This window comes from Sciurus vulgaris (assembly GCF_902686455.1).
Source record: "Sciurus vulgaris genome assembly, chromosome: 12".
In the NCBI taxonomy this organism is placed as follows: Eukaryota; Metazoa; Chordata; class Mammalia; order Rodentia; family Sciuridae; genus Sciurus; species Sciurus vulgaris.
Window position 1 is genome coordinate 84,676,785 of NC_136473.1, and position 27,524 is coordinate 84,704,308.

Sequence of the window (27,524 nt, forward strand, 5' to 3'; positions counted from 1 at the left end):
AGAAAATCTGTTTAGTTCATTGGTCTTCTTATTGATCACATGCATTTTCTGTACACTACAAAGAATCACATTCACAGCCCTTCCTACATAATTCCTCTCTAACAACACTTCATATGATTTACCCTTCCTCTATAATTCTATGAGACTTTATTCAGAAAAATTCTCACAGAAAGAGATATTAAATAAATACTGTTGGTACAAGATTAAAGCAGGTTTCTTGTAAGAATTTTCACTTACCAATGATAGAATAGTTAATAATCTCCAATCATTCAGTTAGTTAAAACTGCCAATATCCAAGAAAGGCTAAAAATCAATAGAAATATATTTTTATCAAGAGCAGTAATTATTCATAAATGTTTTATACCAGTTGCATTAGTTATTACAATTATGTAATAAAAATTGAGTATTAGCTATAAGAAATTAACTATAAGCACCAAAAGAGAAAAAATGATTATTTTGAAAAAAAAAAATCTCCTTTTGGAAAGATTTGTTAAAGATTATGCAAGGATGTCAGTATGGATGTGATAACTCAAAGTGATTAGGGGAAAATAATCATTAAGAACTCAGGATTAGCCTTCAGATTGTTTTACAATTGTCTTTAAAGCCATGAACATATTTAAAGTAACTGAAACTGAAATTTATGGATATTGTAATAGAGGTATAGTTTATAAAAACATTAATACATACAACTCCAGTCATTTCAGGGAAAAAAGCTTTCACCAAAAGCTCTTAATTTCAAACAAAATTTTTAAAAACATGTAAATATTACTGTATGATTCTTCACTGTGATCAACATTTTCATTTTTCCAATTACTGTTAGATAGAATCAAATCAAGTATGTGGATTTTACTGTTCCACCTTAGGACAATATCCAACACAAGCAATGAGTAATGTAAAATGCATGTTTAAATTTTTTAAATTTATTCTCAAAATCTACAGTTATAATTTCCCTTGTTATTTATTTAGTCACAGTACTAAGGTCTCCCCGAAATGAGAGAACAGCACAATACCCAAACAAAATCTTTTCATTTCTATCACCTGCAGCCTAGGAGAGGAAAAGAATAGATCCCTACCTAGTCCATCTTCTATGCACAAAGCCAGGAAACCTCCTTCCTGGCAAAAAGGTTAATACATTTTCCCTCAACAGATAATTACTAGTTTGAATTACTAGAAACATATAAAGACCTGAAACTTAATACTGCATGGATAAAGAATAAAGAAAAATCTTGTGACCTGAAAGATAAAGTCAGTAAACAAGTCACTATTTCTTGAACAATTAGGGAAACTAATATTCTAAAAGACATCTTACTCAATTTTTTTATAAGTAGACTCAACAGCTCCTGAAAGGTGCCTATTTCACATAGAAGAACTGAAGTTGGGAGAAACAGTGATTTCTCAACTTCCTCATATTGTCTTATCTTGTTTTTCTAAATTCCACCTTGGGCTCTCCTTGGTTCCCAACTATCTGGCCCAATGAAGTCAGTTCAGAGCAAACAACTGTGTGCTTGCTGTTGACACAACAATCCAAGTTATGTGGTGATTTCTCAAAAGATAATTGGACCTGCCATTTCCTGTGCTTCACAGAAGCGTCCTGACGTGGAGCAAGCTGCCATGACCAGCCAGTCCCAGGGGATCCACCAACTCCTTCAGGCAGAGAAAAGGGCCAAGGACAAGTTAGAGGAAGCCAAGAAGAGTAAGTCTTACCAGGGAGGGGTTCATCACAAAATAGGTGAGGCAGTGGGAAGCAGAGAGATGAGTATGGGATGCAGGGTCAGAGCGAACTGAGTTTAAACCCTGGTTTACCATCCTCCCTGTGAAACCCCAGGTTGTTTATTAAAACTTGTGTTTTTATAGCGGGGATGAAGTTTCCCAATATAAATCCTCTTGAGAGGCCATGTGCTAAAGGGAAAAAAAAAAAATCACATATTTTGAGATTTTGAAGAATTGGCTTAATGCCTGATTCCACAGCTTCCTTCCTACTGCCACACCTTGGTTTTCTCAATATTATGCAATGATGAAGAGATTGACAACTTCCATACTGAGTCTTCCTACTAGAGAGTAAATGTGCATAGTGTTTATATTCTTTTGAAGTATCAGTTTTCGTTTCCGTGAAATTGGGATCATAGTTTATAATTCATTGCCATCCCCCTCTTCATAGCTTTTCATTCCCAATATTACATTATTATTGTTTGTTTATTTATTTTTCACACTAGAGATTGAACCCAGGGTCACTTAACCACTGAGCCGCATCCCGAGTCCTTTTTATTTTTTATTTTGAGACAGGGTCTCTCTAAATTGCTTAGAGCCTTGATAAATTGCTGAGGTTGGCTTTGAACTTGTGATCCTCTTGCCTCGATCTCCCAAGCTGCTGGGATTACAGGCATGAGCCACCATGCCCTTCTAATTTTCAATATTTTAAAATATGTCCATTTTATTTTTATTTTCTATCCTCTTATGTAGTCACGTATCTACTTATGTGAACGTGAATGTCCTCAATAAAATTCAATTTTTTTCCACAAGGTGTTAATGTCACTCCTATTTCATATATATATAGAAACAGAATTTATGATTTGACCAGAGTTATACTTAAAAAACAGAAAATATGGTGCCAGGTGCCATGATCAATACTTATCTTGTTTACTACTCACTTTATTGCAAAAGGGGAAAGTGATGCTTTGAGAAATTATACAATTTTCCCAAGGTCACCTGGAGGGTAAGTGGTAGAGATAGGGTGGGGATGAGGTCTGATTCCTCACTCAAGATCTTAACCAATGCACTGTATACATTGGATTCATTTTTATAATGGAAAAACTAACAACTTACAGATATACAGCTTAAATTCAGTTCCCTTAGGCCAAACTGTATTTTTTCTACTATTCTATTTCATATCACTTCATTATTTAGTTTGTAATAATTTGTAGAATCATTCATCTTCTTCATAATTGTTTTTCTCTCTGCCATTTGGTGCCAAAGTTTGGTGAGCTAGGAGTTATATCTTAAAACTGTTGCATCTGTGACTCTTTTGGTGAATGTAGAAGCCAAATTAGAATAAAACCCTATTTAATTACTGAAAAAGGCTTATTTAATTGTATTGAGCCCACTGGTGAAATAGTTTACTACGATGCAAGAGAAGAAGTCAGGAAGGAGTCAGGCTCTACTTCTTTCACTAGGACTTTCAACCACAGTAAAATCTTTTGCTTTATTAAGATAAATTCATTTCTTGCACACTCAGCAACATAGGTACCAACACCACAAAAGGAGAAGACTCCAGGCAGAGGTGAGAGCAGACGAAAGGAAGGAGAAAGATAAAGAACACATGCTTTGCCTACCTCCTAATTTCCTTTTCTACAACAAACCATGCAAATGATTTCGAGATGATATGAATGAAGTAATTTTATAGAAAACAAATCATCTCCAGACCTGCTAGTTGAAACAGTTACAGAAATTTTCCCTTAATGTTTATTGAACTTTCTTTAAAACACATTTAAAACTTCCAGAAGAGAAAAATAAAATAAAGATGTGGTAAGTATATTCTTTGCTTCCTTGCTAGGGAGGAAACCTTAGGACAATACTGAGCCCATATGTAATCAAAATTATTGAACAATTCAAATCATTCTTACCAATTTTTCAAATTCAGCAGAGTATTGCTAATCTTGTAGGTTATTTGGGAGTGGGAGCCATTGAAGACAATGTAGCTTCAACTTCATTGGAAGATAAAAGCCAGGTTTCTTCCCTCTCATGCATATGCTGTCCTTGGGCAACCTTTTCTCAGATATCAACATTGAAAAATTCATGTTGTATTGCTTCTGTACAAAATGCTCATTTTATTTTCCAAAAACCTAAAGTATGTGGATATGTTTTTCTTAGTATACTAATATTCAACTAGTAGTAACAAATAACCCAGGTTTTTGAAACATCTTGGAAAATATTCTAACTTTCAAGAATGAACCCATGTACTCAGTTACAAAGAATGTCAATGCATCCTCTTTGCATTTTTACACTGGCTTTAGTACAATTTTCCCTGAACACAGTTTTCATACACAGCAATTAGCAGCAGCAGTGTTTGGTCACAACAGAACCAATCCTACTGATCCCCTGAGCATGCTGTGGCAAACGGAAATATTATCCATGTACTTGGTATGTTGTCACTTCCCTCATATTTCAGTAGTTGTTATTTTTACTCATTTATTTAATTCAATAAGAATTGACAGGGTGTCTTCTACTTCCATGCCACATTGATGTAGGCGCTAATGAGTAATCCTAGATTCTTCCCTAAGCAACTCCCTAGTGAAGATAAGTACCTAAGTGGTCATTGAAACAAGAAAGGCAGGGCCAGGGTCGGTGGTACATGCCTGTAATCCCAGCAGTTTGGGAAATTAAGACAGGAAGATCCTGAGTTCAAAGTCATCCTCAGCAACGGTGAGTCACTAAGCAACTCAGTGAGACCTTGTCTCTAAATAAAATACAAAACAGGGCTGGAGTTGTCTCAGTGGTTCAGTACCCCTGGGTTCAATCCCTGGTACCTCCCCGCAAAAAGGCATGACATGAGAGGTATAAGCAGCCATTGTTTTTACAAAGCCATATGCATTTACTTTATTTTTTCTATAAAAAGATTAATTTGAAAATCTGGTATATCGAAGCAGAATGCATTCAGAATGAAGGTCAATAAGTCACAGCAGTTAATACCACTGTAGAAGGCTATATCACTTTCTCTTTCTTAAATCTATTTATTTGAAAGTCAGAAACTCAGGAGTCTACTTGAGTAGGACCTGGGAGTATGTATTTTAAAATGAAAGGAAGTGGTTGGGAAGAGAAAAAAATCCACAGTAATTCATTGTTAATTGTTTTAGAAACAATCCAGGACAGACAAGGTGGCAATATTTATATATTATGCTACAAAAATGTTAATACATTTCATTATAGAGAACTGTCTCAGATCCCACTAAACTGTTACATAATACAATACAGAGTACAAGTGTTTTGCCTTAGGGAATAAAGATAAGGGACTGTGGTCCTGATGTATCTGGAACTCTCCCGAAGGCCAAAGCCCCATGAGGCCTGCAGAAACAGAATATGAAGGCCCTCAATATCTAGAGACAGACACACTGAGAGGGGGTGGGCAGGGCTGTGGACAGGCTTGAAAAGTCTGAATAGGAGACAACACAGAAGAAACACTGGTTTTAGTTTAAAACCTGTTTTTCTTAACAGGTTATTTCACATTTTTTAGCTTGAGCTTTCTTTTTTAAAACAAATAAAAAATAGAAGCTTTTATCTATCTAATAACCAAAATGTTTAAAGGATAATAACATATATGTAAGATAGTAAATTAAAGTTCAAACTAAGTAGTGTGGAGCTATTTTTATTCTTAATATATATTATATATATGAATGTTGCAATGAGTAATAACGACACAAGAATAAAAGTGGAATAAAGCAATCTATTTCATTCTTTGTACCCTTCTTGGGATCTATATTTCCTGTTCCAGGGGAAACCTCGACTGCTTTTGGTAAGTTGACTAGGAAGGTTCAGATATTTGCTTTTAGGCACTAAATACAGACTAACATAGTTATTAAACTTCTCATATATATTTTTATGTGTAAAACAACCTTACTGCATTTAGATGGAGTCACAATAGGTTTGTACTGCTTTAAACAATCTTACTAGTAATTAACATTTTTTGCCCAATAAATTCTTCATTAATCAAAACATAAAAGTAGGTGCGTTGCTCCAAGACAAGTTACATTTTTACAACAGAACATCATAGACCTGCCCTGGAGATACATTGAACTGAATATTGAACTGAGCCTTCAATCAGGATTATATTAGAAATTCATAGTATCGCCATCCACACAAGGAAAAGAGACTGTGTTTCTCTGAAATGTGTGACAATTTTGCTTTTAGTTATGATCTCTCATGAGAGGCGCATGCATTGCAAACTTGGGAAAACTCTGCAGCTCTGCATTAACACTGTTGGAAATGCTCAAATGCACGAGACTCAACATTGCATGAAGAATCCGTGTTTCTTGAATCATTTCCTAACATGCACTATACCCCTTCTCACAAATAAGCACGCAAGTTGTCTCATTTAAAAGCTGTAGAAAACAGTGTCTGTGCTTAACTAAAAATTATAAATTTCATTATAGGATATACTGTATCAGCTACAGTATAGGATATACTGTATATAGAATAGTTTATATGGTATATAGGATAACAACCATAAATAATTTTTTCTTACATCAGCAAGTTACCTTTTATTTCCAAACCTGCAGGTATTCTGAATTATTTAAACAAGCACCTTGATTTAATAAATTCTTCACTCTACAAGTGCATATTCTGGGTTCGTGAAGACATGACTTTTAATAAACTAGTAAAATAAAAGTTGTTATATTAGAATTTCATGGCCTTGTCTTATATGTTTTGTAGGCCTGTAAATACTTCCTCTTTCTTTATAGTCCATAGCTTAACAGGGTATTTGTAAGTTTATTGAACTTTCATTTCTGTGAGTGGGTGATATTAAACTATAGAACATTTTTCTTTACTAACAGCATTTGGTTATATTTAATCCAAGATCTACACAAAGCTACTCATTGTAATTTTTAGTAGGGAAAATACAAGTGAAAGAAAAGCAAAGGAAAACGTCAAGGAAATTGGAGATGTGAAGGGAAATAGATCAAAGTCAGAAGAGAAACTCAGTAGCAATCACCATCACCAAAGGAGAGGTGGGCTTCTTTTTAAATTTTTTCTTGTGAGTTCTTTCTTTCTCCAGCATTTGTGAGAGTTGAGAAAATAATAGCATTCTTTGAGTCAGATTGGTTTTACTGTAATACTAATGATTCCCAAAAGCCGTTTTTCCCCGAGTAGTAGGAGTTTTTAGTAACAGATAGAAATCTCCAAACATTCCCAAATAATCCTTTGCTTTCATAGCAAATCAAGGTGGCCTCTGTTCTGTTTGTCTATATTTTTATCAGGTGACACATTCGTCTGGATACTACCCTTTCTACTTTGTGAGGGTACCAGCCTTAGCCTTCAGTGCCTACCTGACGTCATCATCTCTGTGCTTCTCACTGTTCTTTTGCATCTGTTTTCCAGTGCTGCTATAACAAATTACCAAAAAGTGGTTGACTTTAAACAATAAAAAGATATCATCTTACTATCCTGGAGGCCTGAAGTCCCAAAGCAAGTTGCCAGCAAGATTGAATCCTTCAGGAGGTGCTCAAAGAGCACTGCATGCCTCTCTCCTTGCGGGCACTTCTGGGCTTGTAGCTCTATCATTCTTTTCTCTGCCTCCATAATCATATATCCTTCCTCCCTGTGTGTCTGTCTGGTCCCTGAGTCTTTGTGTCCAATTCTCCCTTTCTTTACAAAGACACTAGTCATTGAACTTAGGACCCACTTTAATCCAGTATGACCTCACCTTAACTTGATCATATCTTCATAGACCTTATTCCCAAATAAGGTCCTATTCACAGGTACCAGAGATTAGGACTCTGACACATCTTTTTTTATTTTATTTATTTTTATTTTTGAGGGAGGACACAAGTAAATTCATAATACCCTCTAATTGTCAAGTTCATTTGACCATATTGAGCCCTTATTTTCTTTACCCCCTTTGGTGGTAAAAAATACCCAAAGAAGTTGCTTATATTCCCTATGTCTATTATCTTTTCATTCCATTTTCCTCTGAACTCCCATTCCTACAACTCTACCAAAGCTCCTCCTGCAAAATGAACTGTTTCTAACCCGATGCGTTCAGCATCTCATCACAAGTAGATTCCTCTTTCCTCTCTAAGACTCTTTCTTCATTTGACTTCGGGACATTACTCTCATATTTGACTTCTGGATCTTCTCAGTCTCCAACAGCAGGGTCCACTTGGGCCTGTTCTCTATATCTGCCGATACTCCCTATGTGCTTTCATCCAGTTCTCTGACTTTATATCCTGGCTCCATGCTGAGGATCCCAAACTTGCTCTTTTCCAGTCCCAGCTGTTTATCTGATCTCCAAATTCAGATGAACATCAACTTTTTCAAAACCACTAATGGATATTTGACATGTCAGCAAAATTTTATCCTAGACTCTGCCTCAAAATAAAATATTGAGGTCATCACTAACTCAACTTTGTCTCTCACACTGATCAATCAACTCCTCCAGCTCCAAAGAATATATAACCACCACTCCCTTAGCCCTAGATCTCTTCTCCACCAGCCAAAAACTCCTTTGAAATCCTTATTAATATTATGTCACATCTTAGCTAAGACCCCTTCATGAATTTAGTATCTCAAAGACATGTCCTGTGAGTTGTGCCTGACCTGGCCCCACTGTACTGCTCTGGTCATCTCCTAACACTAAACCATCCTGTTCTCCTTGCTGAAGCAAAGAGGTGGTGTTTCTGCAATTCCTTGAGCATGCCAAATACCCTCCCACCTCTGTGCTTACTGTTCCCTCTGCCTTGAACAAGCTTTCCCTTCACCTACCTGCATGACCATCTCATTTTCCTTCAAGTCTCTGCTTGCACATCATTTTATATGAGGAACCTGACCTATCTAAATTATAACCTATCACCATTTCTCTCTATCCCTTATGCTACTTTATTCTTCTTAGTACCCCACATCTCTATCCTATCATGCATGCATTGTCTATTTTCTATTTTTCTCCCCTGAACTTCATTCAGATTGCAGATCCCATAACAAGGGAAGTTTGTGGGATTTCCATACATTTAGAATAGCATGTGGCACTTATTAAACATCTGTAATGTAAATTGACCAAAAGTCCCATTTCAGATTTCTGTAGCATTTGATACGAGTGGCTACTGCCTTCTTAGGATATTCCCTTCACTTTTGATTTCTCTTTCTCTCTCCCTACTACTGTCAGACTTCTCCTGAGTATCTTATTCCTTTCATTGAATGTTGATATTCCCCCAGTTTGAGACCTTATCCCTCTTTTCTCCCTGTTCTTTGTATTCTTTCCTAACTTCTGTCCAAACACCATTACTATCACTAGCACATACCTAAACCCAAACCAAAGCTGGATGATTGACTTGCAAATCTACCTCCATTGCAGTCCCTCCTGGATTTCAAACTTGTCTGTCCTGCTGGACTATGATTACCTCTCCTAGGATATCCCTGGGGAAGGCCTGAGGACTTTTCCTCAAACCCAAGCCTTGCTTACTATTTTCCTTCTCAAGAAGAATTGGACCTGTTTTCCTAATGATTAAAAACTCATTAAATAACTACTTCAATTTTTTTTCTAATCTTTCCAGTAACTTATTACAATAGATTATTAGCTCTGTTTTATAGATAAGAAAATAGACTCAAAATCTAAGTAACATGCTCCAAGTTACAAAGCTTTTAATATCTTGTTCTAATGGTGCCGGTGTATAATTCTGACTCACTCTGAGATGATAATTCAAATATCATTTTGCCCATCAGAAAAGATTCCAAAAAAGTTTAACAATCCAAGCAATAGAGTTGCTTTCTCTGTGTCTCAGGGCTTGCATCTTGGAACATGAGGTTCACTTGTCCAATACCAGAAAGACAAGAGCCTGACTTTGAGCAGAAAGATCCTATCTTTGAGCATTACCCTCTGTTTCCAACATGGAATTCAGTTTTAACTTGCCCACAATTGATTTTTTAAATTTTTCTCCACAAAACGCCTGAAAACCAGATCAAACCTCTTATTCCCCTGCCCTGCCCCGTCATTTTTTCTTCACAAAAAAATCTTTTGGAGTATATTTCAACCATGACATGTTAACTATAGATGTCTGCATAGTAAGCGCATGTCAAAAAATGAATGCAGCTGAACTATTTAGACTGTCGCCAGATCTATCTTAGAGAGGATCTTCTTGCCCTTTCCCAATCCATCCCTTTGCTGTCCCGACCGGTAAGTCTACACAGCCCAGTGGTTCTCTCCTCAGAGATTTCTCCTGACCTCCTCCAACGGCCTTCTTAAAGTCCCCTAGTACATGTCAAAGCCCATTTGTTTACACTTTTGAGTTATTCTGTTAACGTAAGACACAGCGTGACTGTTGAAGTAGAGAAGAAGCACGAACTCTTTAGAATTTTAGTAGTAGTGTTTCTACAAATATTGTGATTTTTAACTACTACAGAACAAATAGAACAGAGGTGTATGTTCTAGCATTTTCACAATCGATCTTGTGTACTTTTTGCAATTTTATTTTATAAATTTCCTCTTGGAAGCTGGGGCAGCATGCACACATTTCCAAAATATGTAAAATTTATGCCATCTGGAGGGAAGGACTATATAGTGTGTACTTATCCTCTGTTATTAAATGTATGCTTATATAATAGGTGACCAATAAACTTGAAGTAAATAATGGAAGAATAAAGTAAAATCATCCTTTCCTACACTATGCTACAGCATTGTTTTTAGCATTATTTAAAATCATGATGCACAAGATGAACACACCTTTTAAACCAAACACCTTATCATCCTGTGTCTTTATGGGAATTTGGGACCATATATTCTATTATTATGTAGAAAGTCTGACTGTCCCATATGATTACCCCTGTATTCGAAACACTGTACTGAATACAAAGCTCTTTTGGTCCACAGTCACCATGTTCTCGATACTTATGAGGAAACGGGTAAAATTTTAAAATTTGGCCTTTTTCCTGCACAGAAGGGAGCAAGCCAGAGGTTAAGATGAGTGGATTTGACACGCACATTTGCTTCACCTCTAACCAAGCTGTAGGCTTTGGGCTTCTGTGTCTTCCACTGGATTAAATCAGGTGTAGAGCACACAGCCTCTTGCATGGTGGCAGCTGCTGAGTCCATCCAGAAAACCGCTGTGCCCGCAGCGATTTCCCTGTGGCTTTCCTATTTAATTGAATGAGAGCCAGCAGGTGACTGGTGCCATGCACAGGGAATCACAGACACACTCTGAGCCTGTCACAAGGTAGTGAAGCTAATGTACAGCCTCTGAGTGGAACACGGGATCCTGCTCCAGGGAAGGGCACACAGCATGTCCTATTATCATTATTTTATTATTCTTATGTACTGAAGAATTATGACTTTGAAACCAATCATTTTAGATATTATGCAACTAAGCATAATGATGGTGTGTGTGATTTGTTTTATAAAATATTTAGAGTATGGCAACTCATTATTGCTATGAGAATGTTCACACATTATCATTTTATATTTTTCTCCTGTGATAAGAAAGTAGGCTGGTGACCAAGGAATAGTCTTTCCTACAAACACATCTATTGTGTTCACAGAATCTCTGTGAATAGTGTTTTGTTGCCACAAAATGGTGAGAACCACAGAGAAAGAATGAATCACAGTACACAAAATGATCCTTCGATAACTAGGGAGAAGGTAGGCATTAATGTAACATCTGCTAAGCTGCAAACACCAAAGAACATTCGTTTTTACCAGGCTAGGATTTTAATGACAGTAAAGAAAGAGCTAATTACCTATTTGAAATGAAGTTTCAACAGTTCCCTTCAAGGCTGTTAGACATTAAAAAGAAACATTTCAATTGGCAAGTCAGTACATCTATCCTTATCTCAAATATACACTCGGTGACTAGCAAAGCAACTCAAACCTAGCAGGGAAATTTAGAAACAACTACATTCAAATGCCACCAAGATATAAATAACATACTCAGATGATAGACAAAAGTTGATATGAAGATTTTCTTTCACAAGAACGCATTATCTTAGGGTGGTTCAAAGTCTACATAATGTAACAAACAGTTGACAAAAATTGTAAACAAAATCTTGAGACACTGTCACAGAAAATAAACCATACTAAATGGGCAAAAGAAGGAAGGTGTTTACTGAAATGGAAAAATAGGTGATGGAGAGAAAATGAGAATTCTAATACAGTTCAGTTTCTTTACATCTTTAATTATCACAAACCATTAGCACCTAACCCCCTGAAGATGGTGGGGTCATAGCAGCAATTAATATTAGTCTATAACCCTCAAAACTTACACTGGTTGTCCAAAAATATGAGCGCTTAGCTGATTGTATTTGTCGCAAACTTTCATCTCCCCTGTTGTCTGCTGGCTGAAGGCTTACACCTTAGTTCTTAATAAAAGAAAAGGGGCTACTTAACTAAATTTCCTAACCATTAAAAACAATTGGTTTTACAACCACTTTCAAGTTCCCCTCAGAGAAAGCTACTACAAGAAAAAAAAAAAAATCTACTTTGATGTGCTGTGGGGTTTAATCAGACATTCTAGAGTAACAAATGCTAAGAAAAAAAATCCCAATAAAATGTCTAAAAAAAATTGTAAGTCAGTTTGATAGAGTCTGAGTCGCATGTTTGTAGTGATTTTGGAGATCTGCCAGTGGTAAATAGGATCCAGTTGGTGTGGACTGAAGGATTCCTGGCAGCAAATCAGGACTGAAAATCTGACCAAATGATGTCTTTTCGAGTAAGTGACAGCTAAAATCTGTCCTCTGGCTGTTACTGCTGTGAGTAAACGGGCAGATATTTTATTTAAACATGGAAGTGTGAAAGAAAGTTGTCATTGCCATGTTCAAAAGAATCCAATACAAAAATAAGAAATTTTCAATATTGTTTATTGTTGTTTAATGGAATTTGACATTCTAGGGGAAAAAGCCTAAAAAACTGGAGAACTCATCCATTTTTTTAAAAATCAAGTTTGAAATCCATGTTTATCAAAAAGAAATATCATTCCTTCTATGCCACTGTTAACTTCCAGGAAAAGGGAAGAGGCTGAAGCAAGCTAAGGAGGAGGCGATGGCAGAAGTGGACCAGTACAGAATGCAGAGAGACAAGGAGTTTCGACTTAAACAGTCTCGGGTAAGCAGGAAGGCCAGCACTGATGTATGCAGCATAGAGGCTAAGGTATTAATATTCATAAGGTGTAAGGAAGAACCTTGGGAGAACTATGCTGAGATTTGCCAGGTACAGTCCACTTAAGGCTAAACACCAAACTAAATCTTGAACATTACCGAATTACTCAGTTGACCTTTTCATTTTCAAGGCATTTTAAATTTGTCATATGATGGGTCTATCAATAGTTGTTATCTAATGTTTACTATGTATTAAAAATCATAATTTCAAATACACGAGTTGAAGGGATTGGTTACAGTATCATTGCTACCACAGATTATTGACTGACACCTTTTAAAAAGAAAAAAACTTCAGAGAACATATATTTTGTTTTTTTTAAATATATTTCTAGTGAAATTAATAAAAATGTGTGCTGATATAGAACAAACTTGTCAAACAGAATGTGCCACCACCAAGGGACCTTTGCACACCCTGTCTTATTCCCTGAAATACTCTTTTTGACTCATTCATCTTTCTTTGATAGGTGATTGTCAGATTCCTTTCCTGATCGCCTTATCTAAAATTGTCTCTCTTTTAAAAATAAAGGAAAACAGTACTCCATTATAGTTCATTCTTTTTCTTCATAGTATTTATAACTTTTGAAATATGGAGTATTTACATTTTTACTTACTGTCTTTCCTTCTCACTGTAAACACCAAAATAGCAGATGTGTTGTTTTGTTTTCTGTTGTTTTCCTAGGCACTGCCTGCCCCTTGGTATGCATGCAATAAACGTTAGTGGAAACGAGGAATAACTAAACATTTCCTCTGTGGTCTTATCTTTCCTATTGGATCCTGTTACAACCAAGACATATTAAAATATGAGAAAATTATCATCCTTAATGACAACCAGCTTTGATTATCATAGGTAGGGTATCTCCGAGATGAAAGTTCTTTCTATTTTCTAAATCATTACAAATCTAACCATAACTTCTGCAAGTGGTTGGATTAGACCTCTTGAAATACTCTTTCTCCTGAAGAATCCTATCAGATGTAAATCTGATTTAAGATGTGTTGCTGCGTTAGACAATAATTAAAATTCTTTATCGCTCTCATAATTACAGCTCCAAGCCAATTTTACAGCTAGTTGATCAAAAGCTCACATAGAAAAGTCTTCATATTTAAGCCTCTTGCTACTTCAAGCATAATGTAAAACCATTACTGCAGATCTTTCCTTGGCATGACCTCCATATGTCAGGCATATTGCTATTCCCATTAAATCTCGTCATCATTAACCCAGGGCAATTAGGAGGTCTGGGAGGACACCCAAAAAAAAAACAGTTTTATGCCTGCTGTGGGTATTGTACCCTGATGTTTCGTTTTTGGTTGTCCCTTCCTAGCTTTTGTTAATACATGTTTCTTCAAGTCTTCTTACTCATCAACACAAGCAGGTTATTCAAATGTGAGTTATATATCCACCTGTACTACTTTATCAATAACATTTATTCCTTGGTTATCATTTCTACCTAAAAACCTTCTTCTCCTGAGGAGATATCACATTGCTAAAAATAAATATGAACTTCAGAAAATTAAATCAATCATTAACATAAGTAAAACAACATCCAAACATCCAAACAAAAGGCCCAAATAGTGATTTCCATGAGCACACTGAAAATTTTTATATTTTTTTACTTCTGAATTCATATTGTAAAAGTATTTTGTTTCCTTGAAGTAATAAAAAATTGAGAGTTCAGAATTGTTTTGCTTTCAGATTGTGGGACCTAAAGTTCTGCTATACCTGAAACTGAAACATTTAAATAATTTCTAAGGAAATTTATTGGATGTTGAAAGATCTAACCATCAGTATCAGTCATTAGGTTGGAAGTCTGCACCCATCACTCTCAAAGTTGAAGTTTTGAAAAATAAAACTAAGTCCTAAAGTGGCACCCTTTGAACAAACAGATTGTGACATGTTATAGAATTATCAACTTCTAATGTATATAGTGTCCCAAATGTCAACAGGCTCTGCCAACAGCAAAAACACAACACAGGTAATGAGTTCTCTATACTATCTGGAAATATGATCATTCTACTCTGCTTAACACGTAAGGACTCAGCATAGGTAATAGTTTCACAATAGATTATCTTTTAATTTTTTACCACTTAAGACATTGGATTTAGGAGAACAAATTGTTTTTCAGTTCATTATGGTCCCAATTAAGTCACTAAATTTGGAAGGAAAAAGTTTGAATGTGGTAGAATTATGATAAATAATTCTATTTTTAAACCCCTTCGGGGAATTTGGACCATGTGTGTCTGCTTCCTGTATACTCATTTATGAAAATATTATTTTGTAAAAGTTATTTAGTGACTTAGAAGCTGCATCTTCTCAAAATTATTTTCTTTGAACTGGGATACCCTTGTTTCCTGGATTATAAACAGAAAAGACTGGAACCCAATAGCCTCAATTGCATTTGATTTTAAGCTTAGAATCCAGAAAGATTATGTGGATTCCAGATGTTAGAAGAGTCCAACAACCCTAAAGTGGAAGTCATGCTCAGTGGATTTGCTTGGATTATACCAGATGCACATCTTCCCTAAACCAAAAGAGGAAAACAAGCAAAGCAAGCTGTCTTGTCTTAACAAAGCCACATTTAAGAAAGATCGAGTTCACAAGGAGATGAATTAGGAGTTGATTGTTTAGCAAAGAATAACTTTCAAAGTATTTTCCTTTAAAATGTTAACTTTCCCTGCAAGATGGTGCTTTGGTCCAATCACAACTCATGACTATACAGGAGTATGAGAAGGATAGAGGAGATGGTGGAAGGTGGTAAGAGTCACAGCCAATTAAAGAGCAATCAGAAAGATCTATTCAACCGTAGTTAAAATTTAATTTAACTAAATGAACATATGTATCTCAATTTGAAAGAATTTCTATTTATACCAACATTCTCAATAGTAGTATCTATAATCCATATAGGTATCCATAGGCACAAAAGCATTTGAGATATGTATTATGGCTGCATCTTCCTGAGAATCAAGTAAGGGCAGATAATATATTTTAACAGTAGAGAAATCAATAACCTGCTCTTTACAAACTAGCAGCAGCAGGCTTACAGGTGCCTATCAATCTTATTTTCTAGTCTTGTAATTCAGAAAGTAAGCAACAGGGAGATATGAGATCAGAATGGAAACTGCTACTAAAACTTGAAAAGTGTGATGAGAAAACTTCTGAGCATGGCATCTTGACTGTAAACTGGTATGTGATTTGTACCATGTGATCGTCAGTTAGAAGTGAAAAATATCCTGTTGTGCTCTCTCCTTATTTTAGGAAAGTCCATCCTTCACACTCATGGTCTCAGTGACCTTGTCTGTCCTCTGGGAAAAAAAAATCTGGAAAAAGAATAGATAGTGTGTATACCATAAACCAATCATCAATAAATAGGTTAACGTTTATAAAACAACTAATTTTATCATGATGTATGGTGTGATGATTTCCATCTTTTATTTTGGTAGATAATGGGCTCTCAGAGTAACGTCTCCTATGAGATTGAAGAACAAACATTTGGAAAGATTCAGGAACTGAACGGGAGTTACAACAAGTGCATGGAGCGTGTGCTTAAACAGCTCTTGAGCATGGTCTGTGACATAAAGCCAGAAATCCACATGAACTACAGAGCCACCAACTGATGTACCTAAAGCTATTCAAGGAATAGTGTGTGGATGCCTCCTGCTTGCGGGTAGCTTCATGTTTGCATTCAGGAATTTAAAATGTTAATTTTATTTACTGGACATCTTTAAAATTCAATGTAACTGAATTCACGCATGGGCAATGAATTTTAAAAGTAAATAAAGCTATCATTTTATCTTTCCAGGTAATAGTTATTAAACAGTGTTGCCATTTATCTTGGAGTCAAAAATGCAGAGTTATGTTTTTTGACATTAAAGGAAAACTGACTTTCAGGATGTTGCTTTTAAAAAAAAGTCTTCTTTTGTCAAAACATAAGCTCATAATTTTTAATAACTAATTTTTAAAGGGGAATCTGATTACGACTCCTATACACATGTCCAAAATGAACATGTCAGGATTTTAATTCCTTAACCAATGAGGAAACCATAAAATGTTAGCAGTAGTTAGAAGAAAAGATTTGCATGAAAGAAGAGAGAAACAGAAAGAGAAGTAAATGATTATACAATTATCTTAGGAGAAATGGGTCCTGTAACTATTCTATTCACCTCATTTCAACTAACCAGATATTATTCTATTTAAGTACTTTTGTAAGAAAATAAATGACAAGTTACTCCCAGCATAATGAGTTCATGTAACACTAGCTTATTCTCTCAGTAATAACTAAGCAAAATCTGAAGTGCCAATCGTTAGTTCAGTGTATAACTTATCTCAATCCTATTGGCAAGGAGCATAAGGAACTTGCCTGGACAACAGTGGCCTCCCAGAGCTTCACCTTGGTAATGTGACTCCAGTGTCCAGTCTCTTCCCTTCTCACTAAACTGCCTACCCAGAAAGTACCTATGTATGCATCTTTATAATCATGGATACTAAAATGTCTTTGACTTTCAAATAATATATACAGGCAAATTCTAATTCCATTACAAACAAAAGTTAATTAGTACATTTAAGTGTTACTATCTTGCCACATAGTTCAATATTTCCTACATAATCACTTTTATGGTCACATTATAATAAATTTTTAAAAAACATAATTCCAGTTGTTTTTCTACTTTCCCTGAAAACAAGGAAAACCACTCAGGTCAACCTGGTTTTATGTGGTAGAGGGTATACATCAAGTTGTCTCCCTAAAATAGAACTGTCATGGGGGATTTCCACTTCAACACGGATTCTAAGAATTCAGCTACTCTATCCTGCAGACCTGAGATATTATAAAACATGAGTAAAACAGCCCATGTGAAAAGTTATCAAACGAAAATAAAATTCTGAAAAACACGACCTTATAGTTTGCTATACATCATAAGATTTAATTTTCATCTTATATCATGATAACCAGAACATTAATCTTCTGGATATGAAAGCTTGAATGTACTACCTGGAACATTCAAGTTAAGAAATTCCTAAGCCTGCACAGGACATAGGTTTATTTTTTAGGTCCAAAACACTTTAGAAACATATTAAAGTCATTATAGGATTTTTTTCTCAGATGTACCATGGCGCCAATCCCCAAAAAAGAAATGAGAATTGGGTGTTGATAGACTGTCATCTGACCCTGCTGTGCCCAAACTCCGCACATCCCTTTGGCAAATCATTCAACCTCCCTAGACCTCAGAGTCTGTTTAATGTTTTAATCTACAAGATGGTGTTGAACTGAAGGATCTCTGTAGACCCTTCTGTATTTAACTCGATTTGCTAGGTGGAACCAGTTTCAATGAACTATAGTCACTTTTTCTTCACTATTACATTATCTGTTACTTTCTCAAAGACTCCACATATCTATTACAAATACTCTAGTGTCAGCAATATGTACTACTTCCTGCATCCTAGACTTTCGGTAGCTCACTTATTTTTATATTCAAATATGGTTTCATATCATTGCATAACTGAATGAGTCATTTTCCCAGAACTCTCACATTCTCACGGATGGTGAAGTTGCCAAGTTGTGCTATTTTACATATGAAAAAGTTCTGTATTTCAGAGACAACTCCTTTATTCATGAGAACTTCCTCAGTCACACCAAAAAGTTGACTTCTATGTGCAATGTACTTATCCTAAAAGGTTTTGTCTGTTCATGTAGCTCTTCACACAGAAACGAATAATTTGAGTATGTTTTTAATTCTTCTCTACCCGTTTAATCCTTTGCCCAATCAGAAACTACAAAAAAAAAAAAAAAAAAAAAAAACACACTCCATTAAGTTCTTACTTATTTCTGTTGCACCTGAAAACAAAGTCATGCAGTATACAGAACTGTAGAGGAATAGAAAGGTGATAATTTTTTTCTCTATATCAACACAAGGACTCAAAAACAGAGATTGCCACCAGGTTGTTACCACTATTATTTTCTCAATGGGAAGAGACAGTGAGTAGTGTGGGTCAGAGTATGCAGAGCTTTTACCCTTGGAATATTCCAGCTGAGGACATCCCAGAATAACAAACCCCCGACAGGTAAGGGCAGAGTTATATAACCTGCAGCCGACAATAAAAGCGAGTGAGCAATATGGAGACCTATTAACCACCCAGAAGATCTACAGATTCATCCATCAACCACTGAGTTTTAGGAAGCAACAGGTGAGATGCCTATTAGATAATGCTTTTGTGAGAGAAGGCAAGCAACCATTTTGACTGCTGCTGAGAGTTCAAATAAAACAGGGCAGAGCGCTGAGTGTTCAGAGTTTCATAGGGTTTGAGGAGAGAATGGGTGGTGAGATGGAGCAATGGTAGATAACTATGCAACTATGCAAACAATCAGGATTGGGACCATGGCTAGAGGGCGATGCATCTGGCGTGGTTTTGTTTGGAATAGGAACTGTTGGAGCATATTCATATGCTTATTGAAATTCCACTAGAGGAGAAAAACTGATATGAAGATTAGAGAAGGGAAGTATTGCAGAAGCAGAGGGCCTGGGAGGGAAAGAAGCATAGGACTCAGATCCCCTGTGGCAGAAATGGCCCTGAATACAAACAGGCACTCTGTCCACAGGAAGGCCACAATGGGCACGGGTTGACCACAAGGGGCTCAGTCGATCTAACAGTAGGAAGATGAGGATGTTCCTACCTCATGACTACTGTTTTCAAATTAAATATGAGAGAAGCGGTCAGCTGAGAATGAACAGGTGTTAGGAGACTCAGCAAGACAAGAGAAAGGGTTCAAGGTCATTTTAGGAAGTAAGAAGACGACTCTGGTAGTTAAGTATAATAGGATTGCCGAAGTTTTTAATGTGCAAATGAGACCTATTGTCACACTTTTCTCTGGTGAGGGAAGCTGCCTAGGCAGAGAGGAGACAGACAGTCTGCTTCCACCCCCCAGCAAAGGCCTGAGTTTGGTTCCTTGTCCTGCATCCTTCAGTTCTAAAGTTGAGCTAGAATAATATTTCTCAAAAGACCTACAAATTTATGTTCTAAATTAAAAATAAAAATTACTGGAAGTAAAACACTAAGCATAAAAAAATATAAGTATGGAGATCATTAATATGTAATTATTCTGTTTCATCAATTTGAAATTTCATTAGGGTTCATTTACAGCACTCTCCTATTTTCTATTTTCCTATCTCCACTTTCTTGCAACTGCCTAATATTGACATTGCAAGAAGTCACTGACTTACTGAGTTTCCTTTCTTCAAAATGTAACCTGAAGGAGCCACTGGCTAATGACTTAAATAACAGAGCGATTCTGCATCCTGTGTACATTAATCATCCATTGATAGATGCATTTATTCAACCAAGGTTGTTGAATCCTGATCTAGCACACATTTAAGGTTGGTAGTGAGAACACAGCCATGATTATTACTAACACAGACAAATCTTATGATCTTAGTCCTACCACTTCCAGGAACCCAAGTTTTTAATTCTAGTCTAGAATGAGGTACACTTTGAATGTATTGAGATTCTGATGTCCTCAAATCAATTGAACTCCTGCTATTGGTCCCGTGAACAGAAAGCATATTTACTATGATTGGTAAAGAGGTAGTGCAGCTTAATAGTTAGGAACACCGTTACTGGACTAGATTGCACTCATAAATAAGTGGATATATGAGTGTTTGTAATAATGAGGGCAAGTATTATTATTAGGAAACATAACTAAGATGAACACTTGATCTAAAGATAAAAGGATTGTAGGAGGAGATTGTGAAGTAAGGAATGGAAGACTTACTTGTGCAGCCAGTCTAACTGGACTGTTATAAAATTATCTCATTTTTAAAGTTAACTCTAAACTATTTCTTCATCTTCAGTAAAGTAGAATCCAACAGAAGTTTCACTGAGCCTGTTTTATCATACTAGCACTTCAGTGAAAAAGCGTTGAAACTGTCAACTTGTTATCATTTTTATTAGCGTATAATCAATTAATAAGAACATATGTGTTCTGCAGGCAGACCCTAAAGATATTTACATAGAGATTCCAATGAACACAAGAACCTTGCCAATATTCTGAAGACCTGTTTCCTAGTGGAATTCACAGTTTGCTGTCACAGTTCAGAAAGATGCTTTCCTAAGCACAAACATCCCAAATAAAACCACCATCATTGAGTGTTATGTACATCTAAGTCTATGCAAGAAGCAAGAAACCTCTCCTGGTGATAATACCAGAATCAGTAAGGTTTGAAAAAAGCTGCAACTTTGGTGACTGAAACCTGCATAGAACATCATTTGTGAAAAGACTGTCAAACTTGCCTGGGACCACACAGAACGGAAGAGGAATGAGCAGGCATGAATATAAACCAACACAAAAGGGCTCCCCACCCCAGCCATGACATAAGTAAATGTGTCTAATAAGAATCAACCAATACCATTCTCATTAACTCAAGTTAAGTCCTTGTTAGTAGTGACAAAGTCAAAGCAGCAGTGTTAGCAGCCCCATCTAGTAAAGGAAATCATAATATTAAGGCAATCCTTAGAACAATATGCTAGCTACCTTGGCCAAGAGATTCTTTGCATTCCCTTTGGCCTCACAAACCCTACTAGTCTTTCAAAGTTTGTCCAATTTTGAAGTCTCAACTGGCTCCCTAGGAAAGGTGGCCATTACCCACCTCTCAGGTGATTCTGCAACTATGTCATAGCACTCAGAATCTTGCATGACTTTCCATCCTATTTGTCACCCCCAGGTCTGTGATTTCCACAAGGGCAGAAGTTATCCTCAGCTCATCTTTCTCTCCTAAGACTGAAGTCCATGCTTAGCCCATTGTAAACATAATTGATAATTACTACTTCACAGATACAATGCAAATAATGATGAACAGTTATGGTTATGATAAGGGACTGGCTCCTCATGAACATCCCAGCAGGAATCTCACAGATGTAGAACTTCACACAGTTCTCTGAATCTCCAGTTGATCTGCTAGAAATACAAAGGCACCTGAAAAGAGGCTGAGTAGGGGTTAGTCCCCGTGGGGACATGGAGAAAGGAGGGATGTTATGGCAGAGAGAAAACACAAATGCCCAAAGATGCAGAGAATACCGGGCAGATATAGAAACGAGGGGATCCCATTTGGGAAGAAGGCTGAAACTGCTGTTGGAGAGGTTAGAAGTTTCTTTGCTTGAAATGGATGAGGATCCATTGAGTAGCTTTAAGCAGCGGAGTCACATACTGACAAGTATACCTCAAGTATACCTCAACGATCAGAGAGCATCCCCTGAATCAGAAAGGAGGCACAAGACTGGAGAGAAGGCTTTGGTTAGGAAGCCACTGTAGTAATTCAAGTGGGTGATAAATAGGTCCTTATCTACAACAGGAATGGAGATAAGAGGATAGCCAGAGATATAATAAGGGGTAGAGCTGACCTGAGAACTGGCTAGATGTGTAAAGAAGAGAACAAGTGAGGACTGCTCAAGAACATTACCTTTTAAAGGGGATTTGGGTGGAATAAAGCCTGGGCACTGGGAAGAAAACATCCTTGAGGACTAAAGGAAGAATCCGAAATCAGCAGATGTAAATTGAGCATGCAACCTGGTTTGCTCACACCAGCAGACTGATCCAGTTTGTACCCAGCTCTTCAATTGAACTATTATTAGTTCCCTGACTCACATGCACAGTTATTATTCTATGCAGAACCCAAGACTAAATTGAGATGCTGCTAATTTAACACACACACAAAAAAAACTATATTGAATTAAAATTTATCCCTGCTTCTGCTCCTTCTGGCCAGACTTGACCACAGCTCCCAGTGTCTGCCCAGTTCTCTCTATTCCACTTCCCTTCTACCATACACCGCAGGTCATTATCTTTCTCTACCACCACCTCCTCCAAACGAACAAACAAAACTCAATGCAAAACAATATGTATAGTTTGGAGATAGGGAGCTTGGGTAGCAAGTGTGTGTAATTTTCTTGCAGTTTCTATAAATTGGTCATTCCAAGAGATGTCCTGCTGCCACCTCACAAACACAAGGGGTCTCTTTTCTGACCTGTGACAACCTAGAGGCAAATCTTGCACCTGGTTTTCTCAAGAGAGTTTATGTCTCCAAGCAGACTACTTTCCCTAAATATCAATGGGATCACAAAGGGATTGTTCACATCCCTTTTCCTGAGGCATTTCACTTGAAAATTCCCTTTAGTACCTGCCTCTCCCCAGTCTCTCCAGCCACTCCTTCAAGAAGTCAGACTTTGCCAACTCAATACCACAGAGATCAAGTCGTCTGGTTTCTTTCCTGCTGGAGTTTCCTTTTCTAAACTGAGTTCCTTTTCCTTTACCCCCATGTATCTCCTCTGTAAGAAATAAAATTATGTGTGGTACCAACTTCAATCTCCAAAACTAATATTCCCACATCCATCACTTTGCACAGCAAACTAACAAACTAAGACTCATCCAGCTAGCAGGAGCCAATCTGTGTTATTGGGGGGGGGGGGGGAGGCAGTAAACAATAAGACCCTCATCTTCGACTACTGATACTACACAATTCTCATGATAATCCAGAAAACTTCACCTCTGATGAAGTTATTTTATATTCCAGAAAAGAATGGGAAGACTGAGTTGCTGGAAAAGTGTTTTAGTCCATTTTTTCACTGCTGTGATCAAAAGTCCTGTCAAGAACAATTAGGGGAGGAAAAGTTTACTTTGGGGCTCATGGTTTCAGAGGTCTCAATCCATAGACAGCATTCCTTGAGGATCTATGCAAGGCAGACCACCATGGTAGAAGGATGTGGAAGAGGAAAGCAGATGGGGACAGTGTACCATGAAGGAGAGAGACAGAAAGAGAGAGAGAGAGAGAGAGAGAGAGAGAGAGAGACTCCACTTGCCAGATACAAAATATATACCCCAAAGGCATGCCCCCAGGGACCCACCTCCTCCAGCCACAGCCCACCTGCCTACAGACACCACCAAGTTCATCCCTATCAGGGACTTGATACACTGATTATGTTAAGGCTCTTCTAACCCAAATCATCTCACCTCTGAACTTTTTTTTCATTTTCTCACACATGTGCTTTCGGGGACACCACATAGCTAAACCATAATAAAATTCAACCAATAAATATCCATTTAAAAAAAGCAACGGCTTAGAGACAAAGACATTTAGATTTAACAATCTATGTTTTGACATAATCATTAACTCTCTCTTTAAGAAAAATGAGAAAAATAGTTCCTACCTCACTGATTTATTGCGAAGGATGAATGGAAAACAACACACAGCAAAGGGTAAACATGAAATTAAAGTTAACCATTATCATTAAGTTCCTAGTATATCTAAGAACAATGCATCAAATATAGCACATAGTGGGCACTCAATAAATATCTGTTGAATGAACAAATAACTAAACTAATGAACAAATGCTTTGTGTACACATATTTTGAACATATCACAGGAGCAAGAAAAGCCAAAATGTTAATGAAGCTAATAAAACATTTCGATAGGCTATTTTTTATGTGCTTAGCCAGTACACTTTATAAACAGTTTATAAAACTTTTCCCGGTCATGATTTCCCAAAAAAGACACATGAAGGCCAAAATTAAGCTATAAAACTACTTTTGAGGTATAGTAATATAAAAAATACAGGTGCCAGAATATGAATTTCATGTTCAAATAAGCAGAACAGCATTTGTGAACTTAACTCACGTAACAGGAAAAGTGGACTTTGGCCCTTGGTCTGTCAGGAATGGACATGGAGGAGGCCTTTAAGTTCTCTGAGCTTTTGCTTCTTGATCTTACACAACACTGACTTGAGTCATGGATGAGGCATGGCAGCCACAAATCTGGTTGAACCTCTAACCAGCACAGAGTAACTTGGAAATGCCCTAACACCCTGCCATGAGCATTTTTTGCACATTTAAAGGGTAAGTACAAGAAATTCTTTTTAACTTCCAGCGGGCATGGTGGTGTACACCTGCAATCCCAGGGGCTCAGGAGGCTGAGACAGAAGGATCACAAGTTTGAGGCCAGCCTCAGCAACGTAGGGAGACCCTAAGCAATGTAGAGAGATCCTGTCTCAAAATAAAAATAAAAAGGACTGGGGATATGGCTCAGTGGTTCAGAGACCCTAGGTTTGATCCCCAGTACAAAAGAAAAAAAAAAAAAAATACTGAGCTGGAAGTGATACTGGAGAAATGATTCTATAATCAAAACAGCAATATTATTTTTACCATCATGCCTTGTAGATATAGGGTAATATAAACTTTATCTTTTTAAACCTATGGATTTGGGTGTCGAAACTCTCCAGGGCTCAGTTGGCTCACTTAAAAGTCAGCATGGATACTACCCAACTCAAACATTTGCTGTCAATATTAAAGTAAAAAGAAGATAGAGTCTAGTGCAGAATCTGCTGTGAGGCAGGCTCTCTCCTCCCTCAGAGAGCTGCTGGTTTTGACAGTGGCCCTGTAAGCCCCTCCACAAGACCTTTCTCCATGCTCTACTAATGCAATTCTTTCAAGGATCTTAGAACTCTGTTTATTTTCAGCTCCTGCATATGTTTTGTTCTGAAGTGTCTGGTTCCTTCATTCCTTTTCGTAGCTTCTCAGTTATACTTTTAGAGTTGAATATTATGCTTCACTGTGTCATCTTCCTTTCCATGTGTGTTTCCTGACTTGCCAAGTGCTCTTTTCTTTATAAGACAATTTTTCTTCTCCAAAGAGTACTCAATTTCCATTGGTTATAATTCCTAGTTATAACCAACGCAAAATTTGATTCTGGGTTATTGGGATCTACCTTCTTAAAGTTGAATCACTTTGTATCACGAAATAGTTCTATGCTGGTCACGTTCAGTATTCTCGCTCTGCTTTCCAAAACATTTCAGAGCTAAAATATCCCCATCACTGCAGCATAGAGAGTGATAGTAAGAGTCAGGCACAAGTAAGCATAAGGGAAATTTGCTAATCCTGGTAAATAAAATTCTTTATTATATAGTTTCATCTTTTCTTTTTCTTCTTTTTTTTTTTACTCTCTTATATTGTTCTTCAACCTCTGATTTTTTTTCTGATTTCAGAAGTAATATGTGCTTCCTTTATTTCAATTTATTAATTTATTTTTCAATTTTATTCTGTCATAATTTAAATAGTAAAGTTTCACTAAAAACCTCCACAGATATCTTTTTTGTATTTTTATTGTTGCTGGGCATGGAACCCACAGCTCACACATGCTAGGCAAGTGCTCTTGAACTGTACCCCATCCCCTCCCCAGATACCTTGAACAGTGCATTTCCATTTCCGTATTCATTCCTTTAATAGTACAATATACACCTTGAATAACTATGCATAATTTTAATAATGCTAAATTTTTAATATTTAATCAACTTTACATATTTACTGGGTTTTCTTTAGTCCCTCTTAACAGCTTTACATATTCACACCTCATCTCCTATTTTTTCTGAAGAAATGATGTCCTTTATTTGGAAAGTTTTTATCTATTTTACAGATGAAAAAAACTGAAACTCCAAAAAAGTTAAACTTTCTCAAGTTTACATAGCTATAAATTTGTAGGGCTGGAATTTAAACTCATGCCTATCAATTTCATAACCCAGTGCCCACTAAGTTAGACAGCCTCAGAGATGGAACTGCACCAGAGGCAAGCCTGGGGCAGGGAAAGAGGAATGCTCCTCCTTAGAGGGCCCCCGGAGCATCCACGGCACAGTGAAGAACGTGCATCACCTTGTGGTCACGCTTCACTGGGTTCTGTCCAGGTTTCATGGCCAGGCACATCAGCAACTTGATCCTTTTGAAAAATAGCTGGAGTAATTTCACCTACAAGGAGTCAGTAAATATTAGAAGATAGAAAACATGGTTCTGGTCAATCTACTGTGAACCTTCGAATATTCATGATTCTAAGTGCGTAAAAACCAGCATCCAGGATCCCATTAGGAAAAATTCTCGCCTCATTTGACCTAGATAAATTTGAACGTGTTTCTCACAATCATCCCATATCTGTAACCTTTTGTTTAGAAATTCAGTCAGAAGCATAGATGTTCATATCCTAGAAAAGCCCACAAACTTAGACACTCAAACTATTTGGCAGTCATATTCTTATTCAAATTCATTCCTTCCTCTGGTCTGGGATATTGCCAGGTACTGTCATGCCTACTTGGATACAAGAGGGAAAAATAGTCCCAACCCTTCACCTCATTGAGTTTATAATCTAGCAAGGCAAGAAGACATTAAAAAAAATTAACTATACTTTAAAGTTTGAAAGTGATGAGTGATATGAGAATTCCTGGAAGCTGTGAGGCTGGTAGTCTTATCAAACATGGTGGGCCTAGCTGTGTAGGTGAGAGTTCAGCAAAACTTGAAGTAAGAGAAGTTGGTCCAGGTGCTATTTGGAGTATGATAGACTACATTCTTGTGCAAAACATATTTTGCATCTCCTTTTGATTAAGTCCCTGACTAATTCATATCAGAATTGACAGCAGTTTTTACCTAAAGAAATGTGAGTGAACTAAAGTACCATTTCTAAGAAGCTTTAAGAGCCAGGTTCTTTTATGTTTCCCTATATTTCCTTATTCCACCACAAGTCTGATAATGTCCAGATAAGGGCTGATCTTTCAGTCTGGGTCTCAGTCTAGCACAACTTTAAATAATCAATGGACATGTAACACTGGCAGAATACAGATCTTTGTTTTTATATGTCATGCAGACTCAGGGTTCTCTTAAGTTAAC

The 27,524-nt window shown here is 36.8% G+C and overlaps 1 protein-coding gene across 2 annotated transcripts; it reads left to right on the forward strand.

The window, feature by feature from the left end:
- Positions 1–1,474: 1,474 nt before the first annotated feature.
- Positions 1,475–16,734, forward strand: LOC306641835 (V-type proton ATPase subunit G 3). Of its 2 annotated transcripts, XM_079107110.1 has the most exons (4): positions 1,475–1,693; positions 12,693–12,793; positions 15,909–16,024; positions 16,282–16,405. In XM_079107110.1, coding segments are annotated over exons 1-4 (300 nt in total). In that variant the 5' UTR covers positions 1,475–1,611; the 3' UTR covers positions 16,283–16,405. The 2 variants fall into 2 exon arrangements, with proteins under 2 accessions (XP_078963236.1, XP_078963235.1); XM_079107109.1 differs by lacking the exon at positions 15,909–16,024 and having other exon boundaries at positions 16,282–16,734.
- The last annotated feature ends 10,790 nt before the right edge of the window (positions 16,735–27,524 follow it).